This window comes from Phocoena sinus, chromosome 19 (assembly GCF_008692025.1).
Source record: "Phocoena sinus isolate mPhoSin1 chromosome 19, mPhoSin1.pri, whole genome shotgun sequence".
Taxonomy (NCBI): Eukaryota; Metazoa; Chordata; class Mammalia; order Artiodactyla; family Phocoenidae; genus Phocoena; species Phocoena sinus.
In genome coordinates this window covers 30,997,175-31,020,992 of record NC_045781.1, presented here as the reverse complement: position 1 = coordinate 31,020,992, position 23,818 = coordinate 30,997,175, and the positions used below count along the sequence as shown (strand labels likewise).

At 43.6% G+C, this 23,818-nt stretch overlaps 1 protein-coding gene across 5 annotated transcripts in view; it reads right to left on the bottom strand.

Moving 5' to 3' along the window:
- NUP93 (nucleoporin 93) overlaps positions 1-23,478 on the bottom strand; it is a 106,427-nt gene extending 82,949 nt beyond the window's left edge. For 4 of the 5 annotated variants that reach the window (XR_004347001.1, XM_032613723.1, XM_032613722.1 and 1 more), the window contains exons 1-2: positions 23,373-23,478; positions 6,450-6,642 (exon numbers count right to left, since the gene is read on the bottom strand). Coding sequence is in view for 3 of the 5 variants with exons in the window: in XM_032613723.1 (XP_032469614.1) it covers positions 6,450-6,628 (179 nt within the window). In the remaining 2 variants the exon portion in view is untranslated. The remainder of the gene's footprint in view (positions 1-6,449; positions 6,643-23,372) is intronic. The other variant, XM_032613724.1, reaches the window with a different exon arrangement.
- Between the last annotated feature and the right edge of the window lie 340 nt (positions 23,479-23,818).

Genomic DNA, 23,818 nt, shown 5'->3' with positions numbered 1-23,818 from the left:
TTTGCCTATTCTGGACATTTTCTATAAATGGAACTATACAATATGTAGTCTTTTGTGACTGGCTTCTTTCACTTAGCATAATGTTTTCAAGGTTCATCCATGTTGGAGCATGTATTAGTAGTTCATTCTTTATTGCTAAATAGTATTCCATTATATGGATATGCCACTTTTATTTATCAATTCATCAGCTGTTAGACATTTCGATTGTTTCTACTTTTTGGTGATTATGAGTAATGCTGCTATGAACGCTCATGTACAGGTTTTTGTGTGGACAACCGTTTTCATTCCTCCTGGGTATAAACCTGGGAGTGGAACTGCTCAGTCATATGTTAACTCTATATTTAACCTTTTGAGAAACTGCTGGATGTTTTCCAAAGTGGCTGCACCACTTTACATTCCTACTGACAGTTTACGAGGGTTTCAATATTTTCCACATTCTCACCAACATTTGTTATTATCCGTCTTTTTTGATTACAGCCATCCTAGTGGGGGTGAGGTGGTATCTTATCGCGGTTTTGATTTGCATTTCCCTGATGGTTAGTGATGTTGAGCATCTTTTCATTTGCTTATTGGACATTAATATACCTCCTTTGGAGAAATGCCTATTCAGATCTTTTGCTCATTTTAAAATTGGGTTGTCTTTTGGTCCAGCCACTAAGTAAAACAATATGGCGGCTTCTCAAAAAACTAAAAATAGAACTACTATATAATCCAGCAATTCCACTCTGGGGTATGTACTTGGCAAAAATGAAAACACTAAACCAAAAAGATACATGCATCCAATGTTCACAGCAGCACTATTTACAATAGCCAAGATATGAAAACAACCCAAGTGCCCATCCATAGATGATAAAGAAGATGTGATACACACATATGGTGGACTGTTACTCAGCCATAAAAAAGAATGAGGGACTTCCCTGGTGGCGCAGTGGTTAAGAATCCACCTGCCAACGCAGGGGACACAGGTTTGATCCCTGGTCCAGGAAGATCCCACATGCCACAGAGCAACTAAGCCCATGAGCTGCAACTACTGAGCCTGCGCTCTAGAGCCCGTGAGCCACAACTACTGAGCCCACACGCCACAACTACTGAAGCCCACATGCCCTAGATCCCACACGCCACAACTACTGAAGCCCGTGTGCCTAGAGCTCGTGTTCCACAATAAGAGAAGCCACCAAAATTAGAAGCCCACGCACTGCAACGAAGAGTAGCACCCGCTCACAACAGGTAGAGAAAGCCCCTGCAGCAACGAAGACCCAATGCAGCCAAAAACAAACAAAAAAGAATGAAAATCTGCCATTTGCAGCAATGTGGATGGGCTGAGAGAACATTACGCTTAATGAAATAAGTCAGGCAGAGAAAAACAAATACTGTATGATATCACTTACAAGTGGAATCTAAAAAATAATGCAAACCAACATATACGCAAAACAGAAACAGACTCACAGATATAGAAAACAAACTAATGGTTACCAAAAGGGGGAGGGAAAGGGGGAGGGGTAAATTAGGGGTATGGGATTAAGAGATACAAACTACTATATATAAAATAGATAAGCAACAAGGATATATTGTATAGCACAGGGAATTATTATATCCATTATCTTGTGACAACTTTTAACGGACTATAATCCGTAAAAATATTGAATCACAATGCTGTACACCTGAAACTAATATAATATTGTAAATCAACTATACTTCAAAACAAATTGGGTTGTCTTTTTATTATTGAGTTGTAAGTTTTTAATATGTTCTGGGTATAAGCCCCTTATTCGACATATATTGTAATATGCAAATATTTTCTCCCCATTCTGTGGGTTGTTTTCTCTCCTGATAGCGTCCTTTAAAACACAAAAGTTTTTTAATTTTGATGAAGTTCAGTTTATCTATTTTTGATTCTGTCACTTATGCTTTTGGTTTCACATCCAAGAAGGTCAGAAGATTTACACCTACTTTTAAGAGTTTTAAAGTTTTAAAGACACATACATATGATTTCACTTATACGTAGAATCTAAAAACCAAATCAAATGAACAAACAAAACAGACTCACAGATTCAAAGAACAAACAGGTGGTTGCCAAAGGGGAGGGAGGTGGGGGGAATGAGTGAAATAGGTGAGGGAGATTAAGAGGTACAAACTTCTAATTATGAAATAAATGCGTCACTGGAATGAAAGGCACAGCATGGGGAATATAGTCAATAATATTGTAATAACGTTGTACGGTGACAGATGGTAACTAGACTTATTGTGGTGACCATTTTGTAATGTACAGAAATATCGAGTCACTATGCTGTGCACCTGGAACTAACATAGTGTTAAAGGTCAATTATACTCAACTAACAAAAAATTTAAAAAAAAGGAATTGTTTCGGTCATTCTAGGTTCCTTGAATTTCCATATGAATTTTAGGATCAATTTACAAATCGCTGCAAAAAAGCCAGCTGGGATTTTGATATGAATTGCATGTAATCTATAGATCAATTTGGGGAGTGTTACCATCTTAATAATATAAAGTCTTCCAATCCATGAATATGGACTTTCTTTCACCTGCTTTCTTAAATAAATGATAAAGTACTATACCCTTTCCTCCACCTTGCATGTTTATTTTACTTAACGATATGGCCTGGAGTCGCTCCATCCATGGCAGTGTATATTCTCATTCCTTTGTGCTACTGAAAAGCTATGCACATGTACCAATATTCAACCAGTCCCATACTGATGGATGTCAGAGTTGTTTCCAACTTTTGCTATTACAAATAATGCTGCAAAGAATAACCTTGTGCACACATCTTTTCGTACTTTTGCCAGTGTATCTTTGGGAGAGATTCCCTGAAAGCGGGACTGCTGGGTCAAGAGTAAATGCACTAGCTATTGCCAAATTCTGTGCCGCAGGCACTCGATCTCCACCAGAGATACATGAGAACGTATCCAGTGCCTAGTGATTTTAAGGCATACCAGGATTGGGAACCTTGGCATTTAAAAATTAACTATTAGAATTATGAGAAGAGAAAGGTCATCCAAGTGGCTGGTGCCTGGAGGAGCTGTGGGCCTGTGCAGTGCATATGCATAAGTCCTGATGGGGGAGGGGAGGGAGGAACGATGAAGGAGGCAGGGAATCTAGGGTAGGGATGGTTTTACAAATAAAGGCTGTACCAGAAACTTTCAGCTTCTAAGGGTGGAAAAATCCAAAGGTTCCCTGCCCCCAACCTGCCCCAATTTTTGTAAGCCAGGCAGCTTCTCTTGAGCACAGAGCCAGAGAGGCTGGAGTCAAACAGTCCAGTCCCAGGAGAACAGAAGGACAAAAGCTGTTCTCAGTCAGTATACATGGGGAGCAGAAAAAAAGTCAAGAGGCTTGAGTTAGTCCCACCAGTCACTTACTGACTGAAAATCCTGGGTGCATCACTTTTCCAAGCTTCCTTTTTCTCCTGCTAACATGTGAAGGAAAACCCTGCCTCTCTCACCTCTCAGGCTTGTGAAGACCAGTCAAGAGAGCACCTATTATAAGCCTATGGGAACTGAAAGTGCCTTACAAACGTGAGGGATTCTCACTGCCCAAGCTGGATTTGAGTTCTGGTGTGACCGACCACTTACTATCTGACTCTCCTCAATTATAAAACAGAGACAGTAACACTTATTTCACAGGGTTATTTTAAGAGGAAAGTATAAAATGCATGTAAAGTACTTGGCACAATGTCTGACAAACAGTAAGTGCTTTAAAAGGTAAGTTAGTACGAGCATAGTAAAGTTATAATCTGCTCTTTAACTTTGGGCAAATAAATGTTTATACATGCTTTGCTTGAACATGAAGAAAAGTGTGAAAGAATAAGTAAATTAATAACACTGATTACCTTGGAGGGTAAAGTTAGGGAGAGAGAACGATTGCTGCATTTTTCTTTGTACACCTCTAGGTTGTTTGGCTTCTGAGCTGAATGGAAAAATCCAATGAGGCATCTCCAATGAGAAAAAGGGGGGATGCAATTGACGATGTGTACCCAGGGAGGGCTTCACAGCTAGTGATAATATTCCACGTCTTAACTGTGCACAGGAGTATTCATTCATTTTCCTATTATTTACACCAGGAGTCAGCAAACTTATTCTATAAAAGGCAGACAGTAAGTGCTTCAGGCTTTGCCGGCCATACAGTCTCTGTCATCACTACTCAACTCTGCTACTGTAGCACAAAGGCAGCATAGACAATACATAAACAAGTAAGTGTGCCTGTGTTCCAATAAAACTTTAACAGGCAGCAGGTTGGATTGGGCTCCTGGGTCTTAGTCGGCCAAACCCTGATTTATACCGTTATACATATGCTTCTTTATGTGTGAAGGTATTTTACAATTTAAGAATACCACACATGCAAAAAAGCCAGCAAATCTGCTCCCTAAAATGAAAAATCCAACAAAGTCTATTTAAACAAATGAATTTCAACACAGAACAATTCACTCTTAGGTCTACAAGCTAATCTTAAATAAAATCTTGAAGACAGAAATTTTTTTCAAAATTTATTTCGTGTAAGAAAATTTTCCCTATTCACTTCTCTCCTCTGCCCTCATCCAGTACTGAAATATTCACATCACACTTTATGTCTCTGCCTATCAAGGAGATGGAAAAATACAGTCATCAGCCCTTTGGTTTCTTTTTGAGCACCTGCCCCACCCTATACCCATTCTTTCAATGTTCCAACTTCCTCCTCCCTAAAATGATGAATTTAAGGTAGAAAGATATGAGGAAGAATGGAAATTTACAAGAAAGAGAGCATGACTGATAATTGTTCCCAAGAAAACATTTTCCCTTTTTGCTCTTAATAGGCTGTAAAGCTAATGCAATTAAATTATAACTATAGCAACTCAGCTGGCATCACAGTCCTTTCGCTCCAGCAGCATCCTTTCACACAAGCAAAACCCTGCACGCTAAAGACCCAGGGTAACTGCAGGCAACCAGCAGCAGCAGCAGTAGGAGCCTGCAGGGAGGGCAAGTTAGCAGAAATGTCTAAAGGCTGGATGGGGTGCTGAGGAAAAGTGTAGTGGAGCAGTTGGCTGCATTTAGCTACAAGGCTGGATAATGAAAAACCCCTGCCAGGGTTCCCCTGATTTGCCTTTACCAATACCAACAGAACACTAACTAGTATTTTAATAAATAAAATTCTGGGGAGGCCTACATAAGAATTTCTACAACATCCTTACTGACTCAGCAGAGCAGCCAAAACATTCAGCTCTCAAGATTAGTTGGGAAAAAAAAAATGTAGCCCTTATACTCACCCCCTGTGACATTTACTATGTATCCAAAACAATGTCCCCACCTTAACACCAGCACTTAGGTCTTATCAAGTTTAAGGAATGAAGACTGAGCAGATGACTGACGATTTCCCATACAGTATTTCCCACAGAGAATCTCAGCCACTTTCCAGACCCAGCAAGGTCACCAGTAACAGCACCTCTGCATCCTCCCATGACCCTTCGATCAGGGCTAAAGGAGCATACACTCTGAAGTCAACCTCATTGGGTTTGAATCCTAACTCACTACTCACCAGCTGTGTGATCTGAGAGAGTTACTTGCCCTTTCTGAGCCTTAGCTGCTCATCTGTAATACAGGGACCACAGTCCTACTATTTGTTGTGAGGATTAAGCAAAATCTTACTGATGCATAAGTAACCAGTAAATCACATTTCCTATGGAAAGAGGCGAGATTTTTTCCTGCCTCACCAAATAATAAGCTTCTTAAGGGAAAGGACCATGTCTAATTCATGGTTGTAGTCCCAGAGACAGCCCAGGCCTGGCACAGCGGGGATCCCAAACACATGTCTGTGGAATCAACAACCCAAAGCATGTTGTGAGGCAGCAGCAGCCACTGGCCAGTCAACCTGCACTTTTCTCCTGCTGCACTCTCTGGAGGCTCACCCACTTTCCTCTTCTACAATCAATGGCAGCCACCGCATTTCCAAGGCCTTTTAGAAGCAGCCTCTGGGGTCGCTGACAGTAAGCAGACAGGACTCCTCACTTGGATGGCTTCTCATCACTAACTGCTCATCAGTTTCTTCCAAGTACTCTTAAAAACTCTGCTCATCACTGGGCCCTCTCTGGCTTGAGGGTAACATTTATCTGTGTGACCCACATTTACCAATATACTACGTGAGCCATTTATCACCAACAGTCAGTGAACCCAAGCAGGAACGACTGGGACGGTTTCTGTATGACAAAGCCCTTCGCCCTTTCTCACCCTGATCATCTCTGCCTGTGATAGGGGCTCACAGCTTGGTCAGGCAGACAAGTGGAAAACCCAGGAGGCAGGGAGACAAAGCAAGGCTGCTGACCTGTTTATAAAACCTCTCTTGAATTCCTGAGACTCTGGCTTGTATCTGTCTTTTACAGACTACATCCAAATTCAAGGCAGGAAAGAAGCAGATCCTGCCCCCGAGCCACCCAGCACCAGTGCTGCCTCCCCACCAGTACTCACGCCTTGACATCTGCTGTCTCCTGGGATGTGCGTGTGAGGGTACGGGAACGCAGGCGCTCGCCTGCCTGCTGGATCTCCTGTAGGTTCCGTTCCACATGGGGAAGCTCTGAGATGCCCTCGGTCTCAGCGGCAAGCTGTTCAGCTTGCTGAAGGAGCTCACCAAACCCCTCAGTATCCATTGGAGATGCAGATCCTAGGTGGGGGAGAAAATGGAAGAGACCCAAATCAAGAGGAAAGATAGGCTTCAAACACTGCCTGAACCTGTCACAAGCTTAACGAAACACGAGGACTTTTTGTAAACAGACAAGGAGACAGCTCATCAACAAGCAGGATTTGTTCCTGAACATAGCCCAAGAAAAACAGTCCTGACAGAGAAAATGAGTCAGACTGAGAAGAAATAGATCATTTCTGTCCATACTGACATCCCCAAGATTGATTTCTGCCACCAGAACAAACGCAAAGATATTAAAGCACAGATCAGAATTCCTGCCTCACTTCAGACTCAAAGCCGACAAGGCAACAGAAGCCATGGTGGCAACCTCTGGGAGGCGTAAAGAACCCTCACTCAAACTTCCTCTCCCTCCACTTGTCTTAGACAGAAAAACACCTCCACCCGCAGACGGCTGGCAATTTATATGGCCATCTCATCTCATATGATTCCCAAACAACTCCATGAGGACCCTGAGAAGACAGAGAAGGAACTCCAGTCCACAGAGCTCAGTTCTGTGCCTAGAATACTCTCTGCTGCAATGAGGCTGAACTGAAACCAGAAGAACACAGGTCTTCTGACTAATCCCATTAGTCTCCTTCGCTAACATGAAAGACAGTCTTTTAAAATTCATGTCCAAGTCTCCATTCACTCATTCTTCAGCTTTATCTCTGAGACCAGAGATCCATGTCTGCTTATTATATGACATTCAGAATATGACTTGTTAATATATCTACTATTTTTAGAGATACTGTTGCAACTAATAATTATACTAATTTAAGTAGCAGCTGGCTTCTAGACCATGAATATTATTAGCAAGATCACCTGTTTCTCCAACAACTGAGAAAAGCTCTGTGAACAATGTTGATATTTAATGCATATTACACATTTATGAATCTTCTATATACTGTACCATCCTTGTATAAGGTTCATAACTAAGAGAAGGAGTTTTAAACTCCTACCACTATTTAAGTCAACAGAAGATAAATAGTATCAACATCATCTTAAAAAATTACATTGCTAAGAGGTTAACAAAATTATTATTTACTAAAAAAAGAACAATATTCTTTAAATAGTAGCTCTTGATTATATTTTTCCCCTTTGTTTTAAACCCATGGCTTCTATTGTACTTTAGAAATCCCTGTGGTCTAGAATTGTAGTTACAATGTTAATGTAATATATAATTATATCTCAGCTATGAAGCTCAGGTTAATGTTAAAAGAGCATGGTTTCCACCATAAATCCACAGCAGCAGAATAAGGACTTTTAAAAATGAACATTAAAGGACATTAACTTTAAAGGCAAGGGCACAAGGTTAAAACAAAAATAGCTCAGCTGGAGTAAACATGAAGACATTTTGGTATTCTTTATGAAGTGCCAAGCTGACTTTAATCTTTAGACAAAAAGTCATATACACTGTAACTCTTTACCTAAAGTTTCTAGATAATCATTGTCATTTTTTTTTTTTTTTTACCTAATAGAATCAAGCTGTAACTGGCCACCTCTACCTGTGAGAAAATGTGGATCACAGATTGAGAAGGGTATTCTGGGGGACAGAAGAAGAAAGAAGCAGAGAGTATAATTAAACGACGGCTCCTGCTTGATGGAGAAATGTTTTTCCTTAGAAACCTATAGGGCCAGTGATGTTCTATGAACTACCAGAAACATGGTCACTCACCAGAAAGAGAAAAAAAAAGAAATATGCTGCCTTTTACCACCACACTTTTTTTTTTTTTTTTTGCGGTACGTGGGCCTCTCACTGTTGTGGCCTCTCCCGTTGCGGAGCACAGGCTCCGGACGCACAGGTCAGCGGCCATGGCTCACGGGCCCAGCCGCTCCGCGGCATGTGGGACCTTCCCGGACCGGGGCACGAACCCGCGTCCCCTGCATCAGCAGGTGGACTCTCAACCACTGCGCCACCAGGGAAACCCTCCCCACACTTTTTTTTTTTACTCTAGGATAAAAATAATTTGTCTAACAGAGCCAAGGAGAAGGAAATATTTTTTCTTTCATAAGGAAAATTCTGGAACTCCCTGAATAAAACAAAACTTTTTAATGTTCAAAAAAAGAAGAAAAATAAAGGAAAAAATATATCTATCATTTCACGTAACATTTCCATGTCAGACAAATTCAGACAAAGAAAATGCTCAACTTCTCAAATGACTTGCCCATACAAAGATTTAAAGTGATGGATCTGAGGGTAATAAATGCAAAATAAAAGTCATGATTTACTTTAATATGGTCCAATAAATATGATTTTTAAAAGTTAACTAAATAGAATTATTTTGACCATAGTAAAATAAAGGCTGAATCTCTAAACAACATCCTAAACTTAGTATGCCCCAAACTGAGCTTTAACCTTTCATCTACAAAACCTGCTCCTTGGCCTGCTCCAGTCAGTTGCTTGGGCCAAAATCCTTAAGGGCCTCCCTGACTCACATCCCACATTCAAATAGGCCAACAAAGCCTTACAAATCTACCGTCAAAATGCACCCAGAATCTACCTCTTCCCACCACATTCCCCCACCCAAGTCACTCTCACCTCTTCCTGGCTTCCCAGCTTCAGGCCTTGTCTCCTACAGTGTCTTCTCAATCCAGCAATCAATGATCCTTTGAAAGTCTGATCACATCCATCCTCTGTTTAAACTTCTTGTACAGAGTGAAGCCCTACAGAAGCAAGCCATCTCTTCTTACCTCCTAGACTCATCTCCAGTCCTGTCCCCCTTCCTTTCCTGGGCTCCAGCCACCCTGGGGCCTCCTTGCTGGTCCCCCAGTGGGTCAAGCACATTCCTGCCCTAGAGGCTTTCTTTGTACTCCTTATTTCCTCTACCTGGAACGCACCTCTCCCAGATATGCTCATGGCTGATTCCCTATCTCTCTCAGCTAAACTGTCAGCTTGCCTCTGATGCCGACCTATAACAAAATATTTACGAGTGCAACCTGCAACCACCCTCAGCACTGCCCCCCACCCCCAGCTAGAATGTAAACTGCACAAGGATAGGGTTTTTTTGCCTGTTTTGTTCACCGAGGTACCCCAGGTTCTTAGAACAGTGCCTGGCACATAGTAGGTTCTCATCTGTTCAATGAATGGGAGTTTTATTCTTCCGTTTGTGGAGACTGTTCTTCTTGAAGGCTTCCTACACACTCTTGCCAAATCAGCACCCACTGGCAAGCAGAGACCAAAGCAAAAACATTCCCTTCCGACTACCAACTGATACTTAACATTTCTGAGGCTGCACAGCATAAGGCAGAGACAGTATAAATGGCACGAATTCAGATCACACTTGGTCCAGACTAGTGCTTTCCCTCTAAATACCCAGACAAAAACCCAGTGATATTTTAGAAGAAACAGCCCAGTTTTCAGGTGAACAAATTCCAAACTAAAAGAACAAATATACATACAGGAAGAACTGTGCTATATAAGTTTAGAGTAGAAAATAAGCTTCTCCATGTCTGTCTGAGAGAAGAGAGAAATGTATATGATACCATATTTGGGAAAAACTGGATCTGTCCTGCATTATAACTCAACCAGTGGAAACTGATTTACAAAAAAGTTATCAAAGTTTCCAAATGTATACTTTGATGTAGTCATCATCTCATTAAAATTTTTAAACATATGGTTAATTTTACACATTTAAAGATGATTTTTAACCCTTCTGCAAAATAAATATCAATTTAGCCACAAAATATAGGGGTTAAACAAACCAAATATCAATTTTGACCCAAGATACTGAAAACTGATCATGAAAATAACCTCACTAGCTTTGTCCAAACCAGAATGATTAGTGGGAGCGGAGGTGAGAGGGTGAAGTCCAAGCTCTGTGCTGGGAAAAAAATCTGGCCAAGACACACGCAGAGACTGGATGCCAGCTGCACCCCTGGGGAGCTACGGAGGAGGGAGCCAGGAAGAAGCCACACTGAGAACCCACAGAAGTGGGATGTGGAACAGTCAATGCAGCAAAACTGGGGCTGGACCAGAAAAGGCCAGCAAGGACAGACAGCACTAAGGCTCCTCTCTGTCAGCATGACTCTGAGCCTGATTGTTGAGAGGTCTCTGGAAACACCGAAAGGTGCTTCAGAGAGCATGGCAGGGTACCAGGGCCCTAAGCAACAAATTGCTCTCCGTGCCTCTTGGCAGAAGTCCTACTGAGCCTCCACAGACCTCCTCAAACACCCGAGTAAGCCTTAAAATGAAGGGCAAACTTATCACTGCTGTTAGAAGGCAAGACTGGTTATCCTTTGGTGGTGGGGGGGTGGGGTGGGGGGGAACAGGAGGAGGCAGAAAGGAGGCTTCTGGGGGGCTGGTAACTTTGTTTCTTTATTCTGGGTGCTGCTTAATAGTGTGTTCATTTTGAGAACATTCACTGAGATAGACTCGTGATTTATGTACTTTTCTGACTGTGTATTGCACTTCAATAAAAAGTACCCCATCAAAATGAAGGACAATGACCCACTGTTTTTCAGAGGTTGCAGACACCCTGCTATATTAGAAATGGTGGGACTTCCCTGGTGGTCCAGTGGTTAAGACTCTGTGGTTCCAATGCAGGGGGTGCAGGTTCGATCCCTGGTCTGGGAACTAAGATTCCACATACTCCGCGGTATAGCCAAAAAATTTTTAAAAATTGAAAATAAATAATAGGGCTTCCCTGGTGGTGCAGTGGTTGACAGTCTGCCTGCCGATGCAGGGGACACGGGTTCGAGCCCTGGTCTGGGAGGATCCCACATGCCACGGAGCAACTGGGCCCGTGAGCCACAACTACTGAACCTGCGCGTCTGGAGCCTGTGCTCCGCAACGAGAGGCCACAATAGTGAGAGGCCTGCGCGCCGCGATTAAGAGTGGCCCCTGCTCGCCGCAACTGGAGAAAGCCCTCCCACAGAAACGAAGACCCAACACAGCCAAAAATAAATAAATAAAATTTAAATATATATTAATAATAATAATAAATAAACAGAAATGGCGAATGCTCTTAGTGGGAAGTTCCCAAGATCCAGACCTCTTCACCACACCTAGAGGATGCTGAGAAATTAACTAGGGGAAAAAATTAAAGCCACGGCTTTAGAGAGACAGCTCTCACCTAGAGCTAAAACCAAGGACTGGGCAGACTTCCATTTCCTCAAGTTAGTCAGCACTCACCTGTCATTCAGTGTCCAAAAAAATGTCCCTTCCAGGCACATAAACATTCTTAACAAAGAGAAAAAAAAAAAAAATCTCCAAATGGCATATAGGATGAAATGAACTTAAAAATAGGGCAGAGCAAAAATGCATCAAATAATTTTGGTTCACTTGCTATTAACATGTGTCTTAATTATGAAAAATATGGTCATTTCCACATTCCCAATATAACCATGTTAAATATTTAATCAAGCCAAAAAAGAGTAGTGTAGTATAATACGAAATATATCTGGTCTTTGTCCCCAAGTTCCTGGCACACAGCTTCTAAAACCCTTGGAATGTCCTGAAGTTCTGAGTCTTTTGTAACTCACAAGGAACCCCTTTTAAGCACACCTGAATGTATGCAAATGAGGTAACTTGGAAAGGCTAAGCTAGGTGGCCTCAGGATGGGGCTGGTCACCAGAAAGACCAAGTGATTAAAGAGTTGGAACTTTCAGCTTCACCCACCAACCTCTGGGAAGGGGAAGCAAGGGCTGCAGATTAAGCTCTATAAAAACTCTTGGGGGCTTCCCTGGTGGCACAGTGGTTGAGAATCTGCCTGCCAATGCAGGGGACACGGGTTCGAGCCCTGGTCTGGGAAGATCCCACATGCCGCGGAGCAACTAGGCCCGTGAGTCACAACTACTGAGCCTGCGCATCTCGAGCTTGTGCTCCGCAACAAGAGAGGCTGCGACAGTGAGAGACCCACACACTGCAATGAAGAATGGCCCCCGCTCACCACAACTAGAGGAAGCCCTCGCACAGAAACGAAGACCCAACACAGCCATAAATAAATAAAATAAAATTTTTTAAAAACTGGATCATATATTCACCTTTCTCTTTAAAAAAAAAAAAACTCTTGAACAATGAGATTTGTTGAGTTTCTCAGTTGGTGAATGCATCCACACGCTGGGAGAAGGGTGCACCCCGGTTCCACAAAGACAGAAGCTCCTGTGCTAAGGACTCTTCCAGACCCCGTCCTATGTACCTCTTTACCTAGCCATTCATCCTTCATAATAAATCAGTTGATTTACCCTGGGGATAAAACCCAAATCTCCCCTCATCATTTCCTCATCTCTAAAGAGGAGATGATAATGCTTACCTCCTTCAAGGGGTTGATGATACACAGAAAGTATTTTATTAATTCTCCTGATTTATATCACTGTAAAATGCTATTTTAGCTTTTTCCCAAAGTTGCCAATTTGGCAACACTTTGTCAATTATAAATGTCTCTGCTTCAAAAAAATCTTCTAGCAAATATATGATACTAAATTATGACTTATTTAATCACAGCTTCATATCATTCAGTAAGAACTTCTGGGAGACACCTGCAATTTTTAAATGTACAGTTTTTACATTCCCCACTATCAAATATGGTTTTAATTATAAATACAAATTTCCACAATGAAGGTGTGATTCAAAAGAAATTTAGCATTGAATTTCAAGTGGAAATCTTGCCCTCAAACTTATTATTAATTAGACTGTAACAGGATTAAAACACAAGAACAGTGTTCAATGTCCAACACCAAGATTAATGAGGAAAGCCTCACAGGAGGTGTCAAAAGCTGAAGACTCTTTCTGCTCTCCTCTCTTCTTCTGAATACATAAACTATGGTTAAATGACAGCATCATTCTACTTGGTACTGTATCTGTCAGCTGTCAATTACAACAACCAAAAGAAAATTACATCCTAACAAGATACTATTGTTTCAGATGCCTCTAGAAGATGAAAACAATGATTAACAACAAAAAAAGTGCTGTTGGATTAACTCCTTATAGTCCTGTGAAACTAAGTAAAAAAGTTAGACCTAATCATTATTCAGAAGGTAGACTTCTGGAGAAAACAAAGAACTACTTTTGCAAATATGTTCCTATAAAAGGGTTTCATCTTCAAGGAATTCATGGAAAAGACTCTGACAAGTACAGGTTTCTGGTAACTGACTATACTGCTGAACTGAATGAAAAAGCATTTTCAGAACTCTAATGGAAAACTCATGAATTCATAAAAGTGCTAACAAAAGATCAAGATGAAAAAAAATTAATTACATGGGACTGAGTGAACTGATGAGGATGATTATAATTTTTGTGACTTTCTGTTTGAATAAAAAAAATAAAAAATCCCACAAGGACTCAGAGGCAAAAAATATACAAATCAATTTTTACTGAAAAATAAAGGAGCTGTTACAGTGGAGAATTACTGGACTGAATGTCAATATTATGACATAGTATGAGTGTGTTTCATGTTTGGTAACTGCAATCATTGTTGCTTTTGTTGTGGTCATCCATTTACAATGCTTGGTGTCAGTTTATTTATCTCTTGTAAAAATAAAATACAGTGTGTGTGTGTGTGTGTGTGTGTGTGTGTGAAAAAAAAATTTCTTAATAGCTGTTCTCTATTTTAAGTAATAGATTTATTTGTAAACATGTTGTAAATAACTGCTATTGGTTGAAAAAAATTTTTTTAATAAATAAAATAAAATAAATCTAAAAAAACACAAAAAAACAAAGAATTAAAATAAAGTACCCTAGACAGAAGAGAAATTAAAGACCTGAGTGATTCAGTACAAGTATGGGCCTGGATGACTCAGTGTTTGCAGTAAGGAGTGTGTAGTATCAGCTTTCTTGATACATAACACTTGTATTATTTCATCTTCAATGAGCAAAGAGAAGCAATCTGGCATCACACAGAAACATAAAGCAACCACACAGCCTACCTTCTGACAAATTCTTGGAGAACTGTGCACCCCATCCTGGCTTTGCCCCACATCATCTCTCTGACCCTGGGACCGGCCCTTCCTCATCTCTGGTTCCCAGTTTCACCACCGGTGAGAGGAAGAGGTTGGCTCAGGTGATTTCTAAGGTCCTGCCCACCATGAAGAATCTACAGATATTTTAATCTGTAGATTAAATCTGGGATATTTTAATTCAGTCTTTAAACTGAATTAAAGGAAGGAGCAGCCCCATTTCAGCGGTGATGAAAAGTATCTGTATAAAGAACCTGAGGTATGATACAGGCCCCATAATTTCAGCTGGCATAAACAGGGGCAGACCACCAAGTCTACCTCCAAAAGGCTCTGGCTCATCTCAAAACCAACGGTTCTCAGCTGGGGGCAGCTTTGCTCCCCAGGGAGCACTTGCAATATATAGAGGCATTTTTGGTTGTCACAACTGAGAGAGAGAGGTGACGTGCTACTGACATCTAGATGGCAGAGGCCAGGGATGCTGCTAAACATCCTATGATGCACAGCACAACCTCCACAACAAAGAATTATTCAGCCTAAAACATCAATTGTGTCAAGGCTGAGAAACCCTGCTGTAAACTAAGGAAGGCTTCCTGTCCTGAGAGCCATGACACCAGCATCACAGGCACCAGGAACCCTGGGAAATATATGCACACATTTTTTTAAAAAAATATAAGAGAAGCACTATAGTTGTTATCAGATTCTAAAGTCTGAGTCCCCTGCCCCCCCCCACCGACCCCAAATAATCTTAAAACACTGTATATACAGAATTATACCATTTGAGTTTTTAATGGTGGTAGTCATTCCCCGGTATACCACACAGCAACGGAAAAGATCAAACTAAAGCTACATGGAACAACAGGGATAAATTTCACAAACATAAGAATGAACTAAAGCACCAGACACCAAAAAAAGACACTGCATGATTCGATTTATATGGATTTTAATAAGAGAAAAAACTAATCTGTGGTGCTAGAAATCAGAACACTGGTTATCCAGGGGGTCGGTGGGGATGGGGAATGACTGGGAGGAAGCACAACAGAACTTTTCTGGTACTACAGACTGAAATGTGTCCCTCTAAAATTCATATGTTGAAGTCCTAACTCCCAATGTGAAGGCATTTGGAGAAGGGACCTTTGGGAGGTAATTAGGTTTAGATGAGGTCATGAAAAGGGGGCCCTCATGATGGGACCAGTACTCTCCTAAGAAGAGACACCAGAAAACTGCTTCCTCTATCTCCCACCCCTACTCCACACACACATTCACCCAGGAAAGTACATGTGAGCACACTTGAGATGGTGGCCACCTACGAGCCAAAAAGAGAGAGGGTCTTCACCAGAACCCAACCATGTGGCACCCTGGTCTCGGACTTCCTCCAGAACTGTGGAAAAACAAACTTCTGTTGTTTAAGCCACTCAGGCCATGGTGGTTTATATGGCAGCTGAAGGTAAGACACCAGGGTATTGGAAATACTCTATATCTCAATATGGGTGATCGTCACATGATTGAATACATATATAAAAATTCATCAATCTATACACTCAACATATATTAAGTGTATATGTTAATATATATAATACACATATTAAGGTTTGTTCACAGATACAATTTAGAAGAAATAGCAAGAAACATAACATTAGCATAGCAAGAAACTTAGCATTATCTCCAGAGTGAGGGCAAATCTAAGATTTGGGAGATTTCTACTTTTCGTTGTATAACCCTCTGTCAATCTGAATCCTTTCCATAAGTGCATGTGACCTTTTCTAATTTTTAATAACTTGTTCATTTTAAAACTGCTCTAAGCTCCCTGCCTCAGCGTGTTTGTCTCACCACTGCCCCTGACTCCTCGATGGCAATGAATGTCAAATCCACACTCCCATCCTGCTTCTTGAACTCACGCTCCAAACCAGGAGCTTCCAGGCACTGCCGGTGCGTTTCCACTCAAACCCACAAATGCCACACCCGGTGCACCTCAAAATGCAGTTATCCACCCACCACCACCGCTGCCACCAGACGCCCTCCCAAACCCCTTCACCTGTACCTGGGCTGCACTCTCTCAGGTTCTAACTCACCCTTCTCCTTGCACCTGTGCATGACCTCTGACTGTTTATTTACAGCTATTCTCCACTCTCCAGACTCAGAAACCAAAACAGATGCAGACACATTTTTGAGAAAGAACACACAGGTATTCCTCATTATCCAAACTATTGCTCTCCCTGACAAAATCTCAGGAAACCAGATACTACAGATTCAGATAACATGACATCCCTCACTCTCCAAATTTCTCATTACCTAAACAGATTTAGAGAGCAAGGGATACTTTATTTTTGCAGCATCTTCTGTTGCTTTTTTTCCTTTTCCAGCTTTATTGAGATATAACTGACACACAATACTGTGTAATTTTAAGGCACACAACGTGGTTTGATAGACATAAATACTGTGAAATGATTACCACAATAAGGTTAGTCTAACTGTTGCTTCCATCTTCATCACCATCACTCAAGGCCAGACTTCCCTCCCTTTAAGCCCAAGTTCTTGCTAGATGCAAGTTCCAGCCCCTCCCACTGCACATCACTCTGCTCACTGCGACCACGTTCCTCTTTCCACCATCACTTTCCCTATGTTGCTCCTGAACAAAAGCCCTCAATACCTTCCACTCACGGGATCCAGAGGAGGCACTGTTTTTGGAGAAACCCTGTGTACCAGTAATGTGATTCACTCTGCCCCTGACCGTCCTCGTGCATACCCAGCTCTGTGCTCATGCCATTTTTCACAACCAGGAACATCTACTCACCTTCTACCACACCCCTGAGATCCAGCCAGGAACTGTACCCTCTAGCTGGATGACCTTGGGCAAGTTAATTACTCCCTCTGGGCCTCACCTGTGAAGTGGAAAAATAGACGTACCTTCCTCGCCTGCCACACAGTAACCACTCAAACATCAGCTATCGTTTTACCACGAATTCAAGTCCTACTTACCAAAATGGTTTTCCTCAATAGCCATCCCACAGGAATCTCCCCTCATCTAGATTCCTCTCTACTCCATTTATTTATTTGCCTTACATGTTTCTATGTGGCCAGCCATCTGTTTTTGTGCTCCACAGGGTTTCTTTTTTCTTTTTTAAATTTTTATTTATTTTTGGCTGCCTTGGCTCTTCGTTGCTGTGCATGGGCTTTCTCTAGTTGTGGCGAGCGGGGGCTACTCTTCGTTGCAGTGTGCGGGCTTCTCATTGCGGTGGCTTCTCTTGTTGCGGAGCACGGGCTCTACAGCACGAGGGCTTAAGTAGTTTTGGCTCGCGGGCTCTAGAGCGCAGGCTCAGTAGTTGTGGTGCACGGGCTTAGCTGCTCTGCAGCATGTGGGATCTTCCCGGACCAGGGCTCCAACCCCTGTCCCCTGCATTGGCCGGCGGATTCTTAACCACTGCGCCACTGGGGAAGTCCCTCCACAGGGTTTCTGCAGCCTCCTTATTTCACTCTGGAGTTCTCACAGAGCTACTTTCGTCACTATATAGTTGTTTATTTGCTGTTTTTGTTGTTTTTATGGGGGGACAAAGCGTGAGGACCTGTTAGTCCACCACCCTGCTGACATTCTCCTCATTTGCCTTATGTTATCATCTATTAATACCTAGATTCCTTCTCTCCCAAACAGCTTAAAATTTATTTTGTAGCTTTACCTTTTTTTTTTTAAATATGTAACTCCAACAGTGCCCTTAAACAGTAGCTAGATCCTCAACACAGTCACTAACTGCCAGAATAACCTTCAGCAAACCTTTCCCCAAATGCCTAATGACTCAATTTCTAAATTCCTGTGTTTGCCTTGTAAAGTTCACCAAAGTTAGAGCCCCATGTACATGTGAGCACACTCGAGATGGTGGCTACCAACAAGCCAGAAAGAGAGAGGGTCCTCACCAGAACCCAACCATGTGGCACCCTAGTCTTGGACTTCCAGCCTCCAGAACTGTAGAAAAACAAACTTCTGTTGTTTAAGCCACTCAGGTCATGGTGATTTATATGGCAGCTTTCCTTCATTCATTTAACAAATACTTATTGAGCATCTACCACATGCTAGGTACTGTTTGTTCAAAGCAATGGAGATGGAGCTATGGAAAAACCAGACAAAGTTCCCCAGCCTCAGGGAGCTTATGTCTATTAGGAGACAGACAATAAAAATGCATAAACATATAGACACATGATGCCAAGTATTGATAAATGCTATAAGGGAGGTAAAACTGGGAAATGCAGCAGAGTGGATGGTAGGACTGCTTTAGCTGGGGTGTTCTGAGAAGCTTCTTTTAAAAGGAAACCTTTGAACAGAGACCTGATTGAAGTAAGGGGGTGAGCTATGTAGATATTTGGGGGAAGAATGTTCTTGCCAAGGAAACAAGGCAGAAGTGTAGTTTGCATAGTTGAAGAGCAGGAGGCCACGTGGCTGAAGCACATAATCATGGCGAAGGGTGGTGGGAGAAGGGGTTGGGACAGGGTCAGATCATGTCGGCTTCCCAGCACCAAGGACTCTGGATTTCAGCCTACTTATGACAGGAGCCAGTGAAGGGTTGAGCCTTCTCTAAGGCTCATTCCCACTGCTGTGTGGAGAACAGACAGGGGGCTTGAGGGGACAAAGTAAGAACAGGGAGACCAGTCAGGAGGCTACTCCATCACTCAGATGTGATACCTGAGACCCGCGTGGACCAGGGTGATAGTGGTGGAAGAGACAAAAAGTGGGTCTGATTCATGGATACTACATTTTAAGAGTAGATTTAGTGTAGACATGAATTGCTGATGTAGAGTGTGAGAGGAGAAAAGAAGTCAAGGACAATGCCAAGGTTTTAAGCCTGAGTAACTCAGACCATGGAGGTGCCATTTACTGAAACGAGGGAGACAGGGAAGGGAGTAAGCCTGACATCACAGGGTTGCCGTGAGGATGGCATTAGATTATAGAAGTAAAGCCCATGGCAGAGACCTGCGCACAGCCAGAGCTCAGGAAGTGATGGTTGTCCTTTTTTTCCACTGTCATTGGTTCCTTCTAGGATTTAGGTCTCTCCTTCCCTAAAATAATTCCTCACCAGTAGGGGAAACTGGGTGAGGGGTACAGAGAACTCTGTACTATCCTGCATGTGTTCTATAAATCTAAAACAAATCTAAAATAAGAAGTTTATTTTTAAAAACTTCCTCGACCCCGTGTCCTCCTCTGGCTCCCACTCCCTTCATAAAGAGATGGCCATCCCCTGTCACGCATCATTCATTCATCACCACTGCCATCTAACTTTTGCTTGCCTGCCTCCCATTTCCTGAACTCCCCGGCAGTCACCACTGACCCAACTGCCAAATCCAACGGACTCTTCAATCCTTCCTTTCTCACAGCCTTTGACATCCTAACCACTCCTTCCTTCCTGAAACTCTCTCTTCCCAAGACGTGGAGACTCCACCTTCTCCTGGTTCTCCTCCTCCTCCTCCCTCTCTCAGCCTCCTCTGCTATGCCTCCTTCACCTACCCACCCCTCAAATGCCAAGCTTCTATCCTTGGACCTCCTCTTCTCACACTATATATTTCTCTGGATAACATCCACTTGAACTTCAACTACAATTCCTACCACAGCCATCCATCTCCCAGATGGCTACAGACCTCTCTGAATCCGTTCACATACACATGTGCATCCAAGAGAACCACACACACACTCCTAAGCAGGCAGTGCCAGGAGGCTCAAGGCTGCCTTTCCATGGACCTCGGAGGCCTATCTGGGCCCAGGCAAGGACACTGACCTATCAAAACAAAGGTGACTTCCATATCTCTATGTCCAGCCCAGCTCTCTCCCAGGGTCAATATTTCCAACTGTTCACCTGACATCTACAGCTGGCTGACCAGTGGATGCCTCAAACTACATATTATCCCAAACGCTTCACTTCTCTCCCCTCTTAGCTGCCACTGCCACCACCACCAGCACCACTTCCTCCTCCTGCATTTCCAGTCTCTCTTGATAAAACAATTAGCACCAGTCAATTCAGCCAGAAACCACCTCAGGCTCCCTTTCCTCTCCAAACAACCAATCTCCAGGTCCATCTCCTAAACCTTTCGGAAAGTCGAACCCTCATCTCTTTTGCCCCCACTCTAACCTCACGCTCTTCTCCTGATTACCTCAACAGTCTAAGCCTTCTTTTTCCTCTAACCTACACTCCCCTTGGCTAGAGAGGTCTTTCTGAAACGTTCCCCTGGCTTTATACCCTCAGGAACACCTTCCATCTCCTATAGAAGGAAGTGCTCTGACGTTGACACGGCCAATAGGGGCACCCTCCAAAGAATGGGCACTGCCACCCTTACCATCTTCATCTCTTACTGCCTCCCGGCAAAGATACCCTAGCAATTCTCTACTCCTTGGGATGCCTCATGCTGTTTCCTCCCTTCACACACTGGCACATACAGGCGTACACTCTGCTAGAACACAAACATACCCTGGCACATGGGAACTCCTGTGTACCTTGCAAAGTCAGCTGGGACAGTCCTACCTACCTCAAACCCCTCCCACACTATTCTCAACCATCTATTACTGTTCTTCCCTGGCCAGGTGAAGAGTTGTGATGATTTTATTCCCAAGACTGTTTCTCTCTGTACATGGAGAATTCCTGTAGGGTGAGGTCCACAGACTGCTCAGCTTTGAATCCTCAGCTGCTAAGTTTGGTACAAACTTAAAAAAGTTACCGAATAAAATGTCTGCTGAATTAAAGTGACCTGTTCCCTGAACATACCTCAGGTCCTCACCTCCAGGTCTTTGCTCTGACCCCTCCTTCTCCTTGGCGTATCTATCTTTCTCTCTACCTTATTTTCTACCTCAGCCCATCAGGAAGCAGGTTTAGACACTCAAGTTCACCACATCTCTAATGTTCCCACCTCAGGGTATTTGCACTTGCTGTTCCCATTCCAGGAATGCTCTTGCCCGAGATACTCCCCTCTCTGATTTCAAACAGGTCTCTGTTCAGACATCCTTGCCCTCTTTTTAAAAAGGCCCTGCCACTACATGCTACCCCTGCGGGCTTATTGCTGATGATGTGCTCCACAGAAACAGCAGCTCAGTGAGCGCAGGCCTCAGTCACCAATGGATCCCCAAGCCTCTAACAGTGTCAGGAACATGGATTTATTTTCTATTTGTTGAGCACCTACTGTGTGTCAGGTCTAGGTGCTGGGGATACATCAGGGAACAAAACAGATAACGTTCTAGAGGGGGAAAACAAACAATACACAGATAAATGAGTAAAATATAAGAACGACTAAAGCAATAAAGGAAGATAGGAAGTGGGGAATGTCTCACTAGGTGACCCTTGAATAAAAACCTGAAAGAAGTGAGAGCGAACCATATGAATATTGAATTGCAAGCACAAAGGTCCTGAGGTCGAAGCATGTCTGCCATGTGGAAGGAGAGGGTAGCAGAAAACGAAAGTGGGAAAATAACAGTGGGTCATATTATGTAAAGCCTTAAAACTCACTGTAAGGAGTTCATCTTTAAATGAGATGGGGACCCACTGGAGGGTCCTTCTATCTGCTGTGCTGAAAATAGGGGCCAGGGCAGAAGCCAGGAGACCAGGTGGGAGACTATTTCAATAATCCAGGAGAGGTGATGGTGACCTGGCCCAGGATGCCAAGCATTGGATGTGAAGTAAGAAAGAAAGAGAGCAGTTAAGGATGACTCATAGGTTATCCGTCAGAGCCTTTTACATTACTGAGAAAAAAAAAAACAGCAAGAAAAGCAGTCTGGGAAGAGAAGTGGAGGGAACCTTGCTAGCCCTATCTTGAAATGTTCAGGTTGAGTTCCCTACAAATCATCACAGTGGAGATATTAAAGTAGGCAGCTGGATATAGGTCAAGGGAGAGGCCCAGGCTGGAGATATTCATGTGGGATCTGTTAACCTAATAAACAGGTATTAAGAACGATGAGCCTTGAGTGAGATCACCACGAATAAAAAATGAAAATGTCCCAAACACAAATTCACAAAGAAGAATAACTGAAAGAAAGAAAAAAGGATACGATGCCCAAGGGCACCCTCTCACAGCCCCCAAACAGAACAGAAAGGTGACCCTTGCTGAAAAACATTTTGGTCTAAACAAATCATAACCTCTTCTCACACCCGACAGAGGGGCAAACCTGGACCAGCAGCTCTGTCAATGGGTCGTCCAAACTTGGAACAAAGACCCCTGCGGTCGGCCCCGTAATTTTTAAAAAAGAGACCCAATAAATGCAGGCATTGCCTTTGCAGAGGATGGGGTGCTGTGGGCCCTGAGAAAGTGCGGGCCACCTCCAGGTTCTAATCACTAGCATCTCCCTGCACGGGATGGCGCATTCCGCTGGATGCAGACAGAGGAGATAGGCCAAGGCTCACAGGGTAGTCCCTTTCCCGGGAGGGAAACGCCTCCCGATAGAGTATCCCCGAGGAGCGAGCGAGGAAGCTGACAGGGCGCGGTCAGGAAGATACCAGGCGGAGTGTGGTGGCGGGGAGGGGCACCGATACAGCCAAGGGTAGACTCGGAGGGCAGGGGTGGGCGTGGCGCGCCGGCAGAGCGCTGTAGAGGGATAGGAGGGTCGCCAGGGGGCCGAGGCTCCGCATTCAGAAAGAGGGCAGATAGAAAGCACTCCCGGAGCGCAGCCCGACGCTATAATGGGGGGCGGTTCGACAGGGCGCTGTGTCGCAGGCGTCAGGCGTGCCGTCTGCCATGAGGCGAACGGGAAGTGTGAGCAGCACGGCTCCGAGCACGGGGACCGGGCTCCGCCCAGCCTCTGGACCTTAGGTTCAAGGACCTGCCCCGCGTCGAAACGACGGGGCCACAAACACCCTTACCTGGCGTTGCAGCCGCGTCAGCCGCTCAGGTCCGGGTTAGAAAAGGCGCCGGCCGCGTCTCGCGCCGCTCGCCCGCGCTTTCGGATTGGCCGAGACAGGCCTTCCCAGAAGACCCCGCGCGGCGCGCCGCCAAATGAACTTTATGGAGACCCGAGGAGGAGGACACGGACAAGGGCGGGGTTTGGGCGGGGATTGGGCGGGGCCTTCGACTGAGCTCTCCCTCCCCACACGCACCCAGCCACCGCCCTCACCCCTCCCACTTGGTTAGAGTCGGCTCCTGCCGGAGAAAGCGATCCCACAATTGCCTGCGCGGATTTCTTACCCTTCATTGAACACCATCCGAGTGCCAGGCACTATTCTAGGTACTGGAGGCATAGTGGCAGCCACGGCAGACAAGATCCCTGCCCTAATGGAGTTCTCAAGCTGGTGGGGGAAACAAAATATAA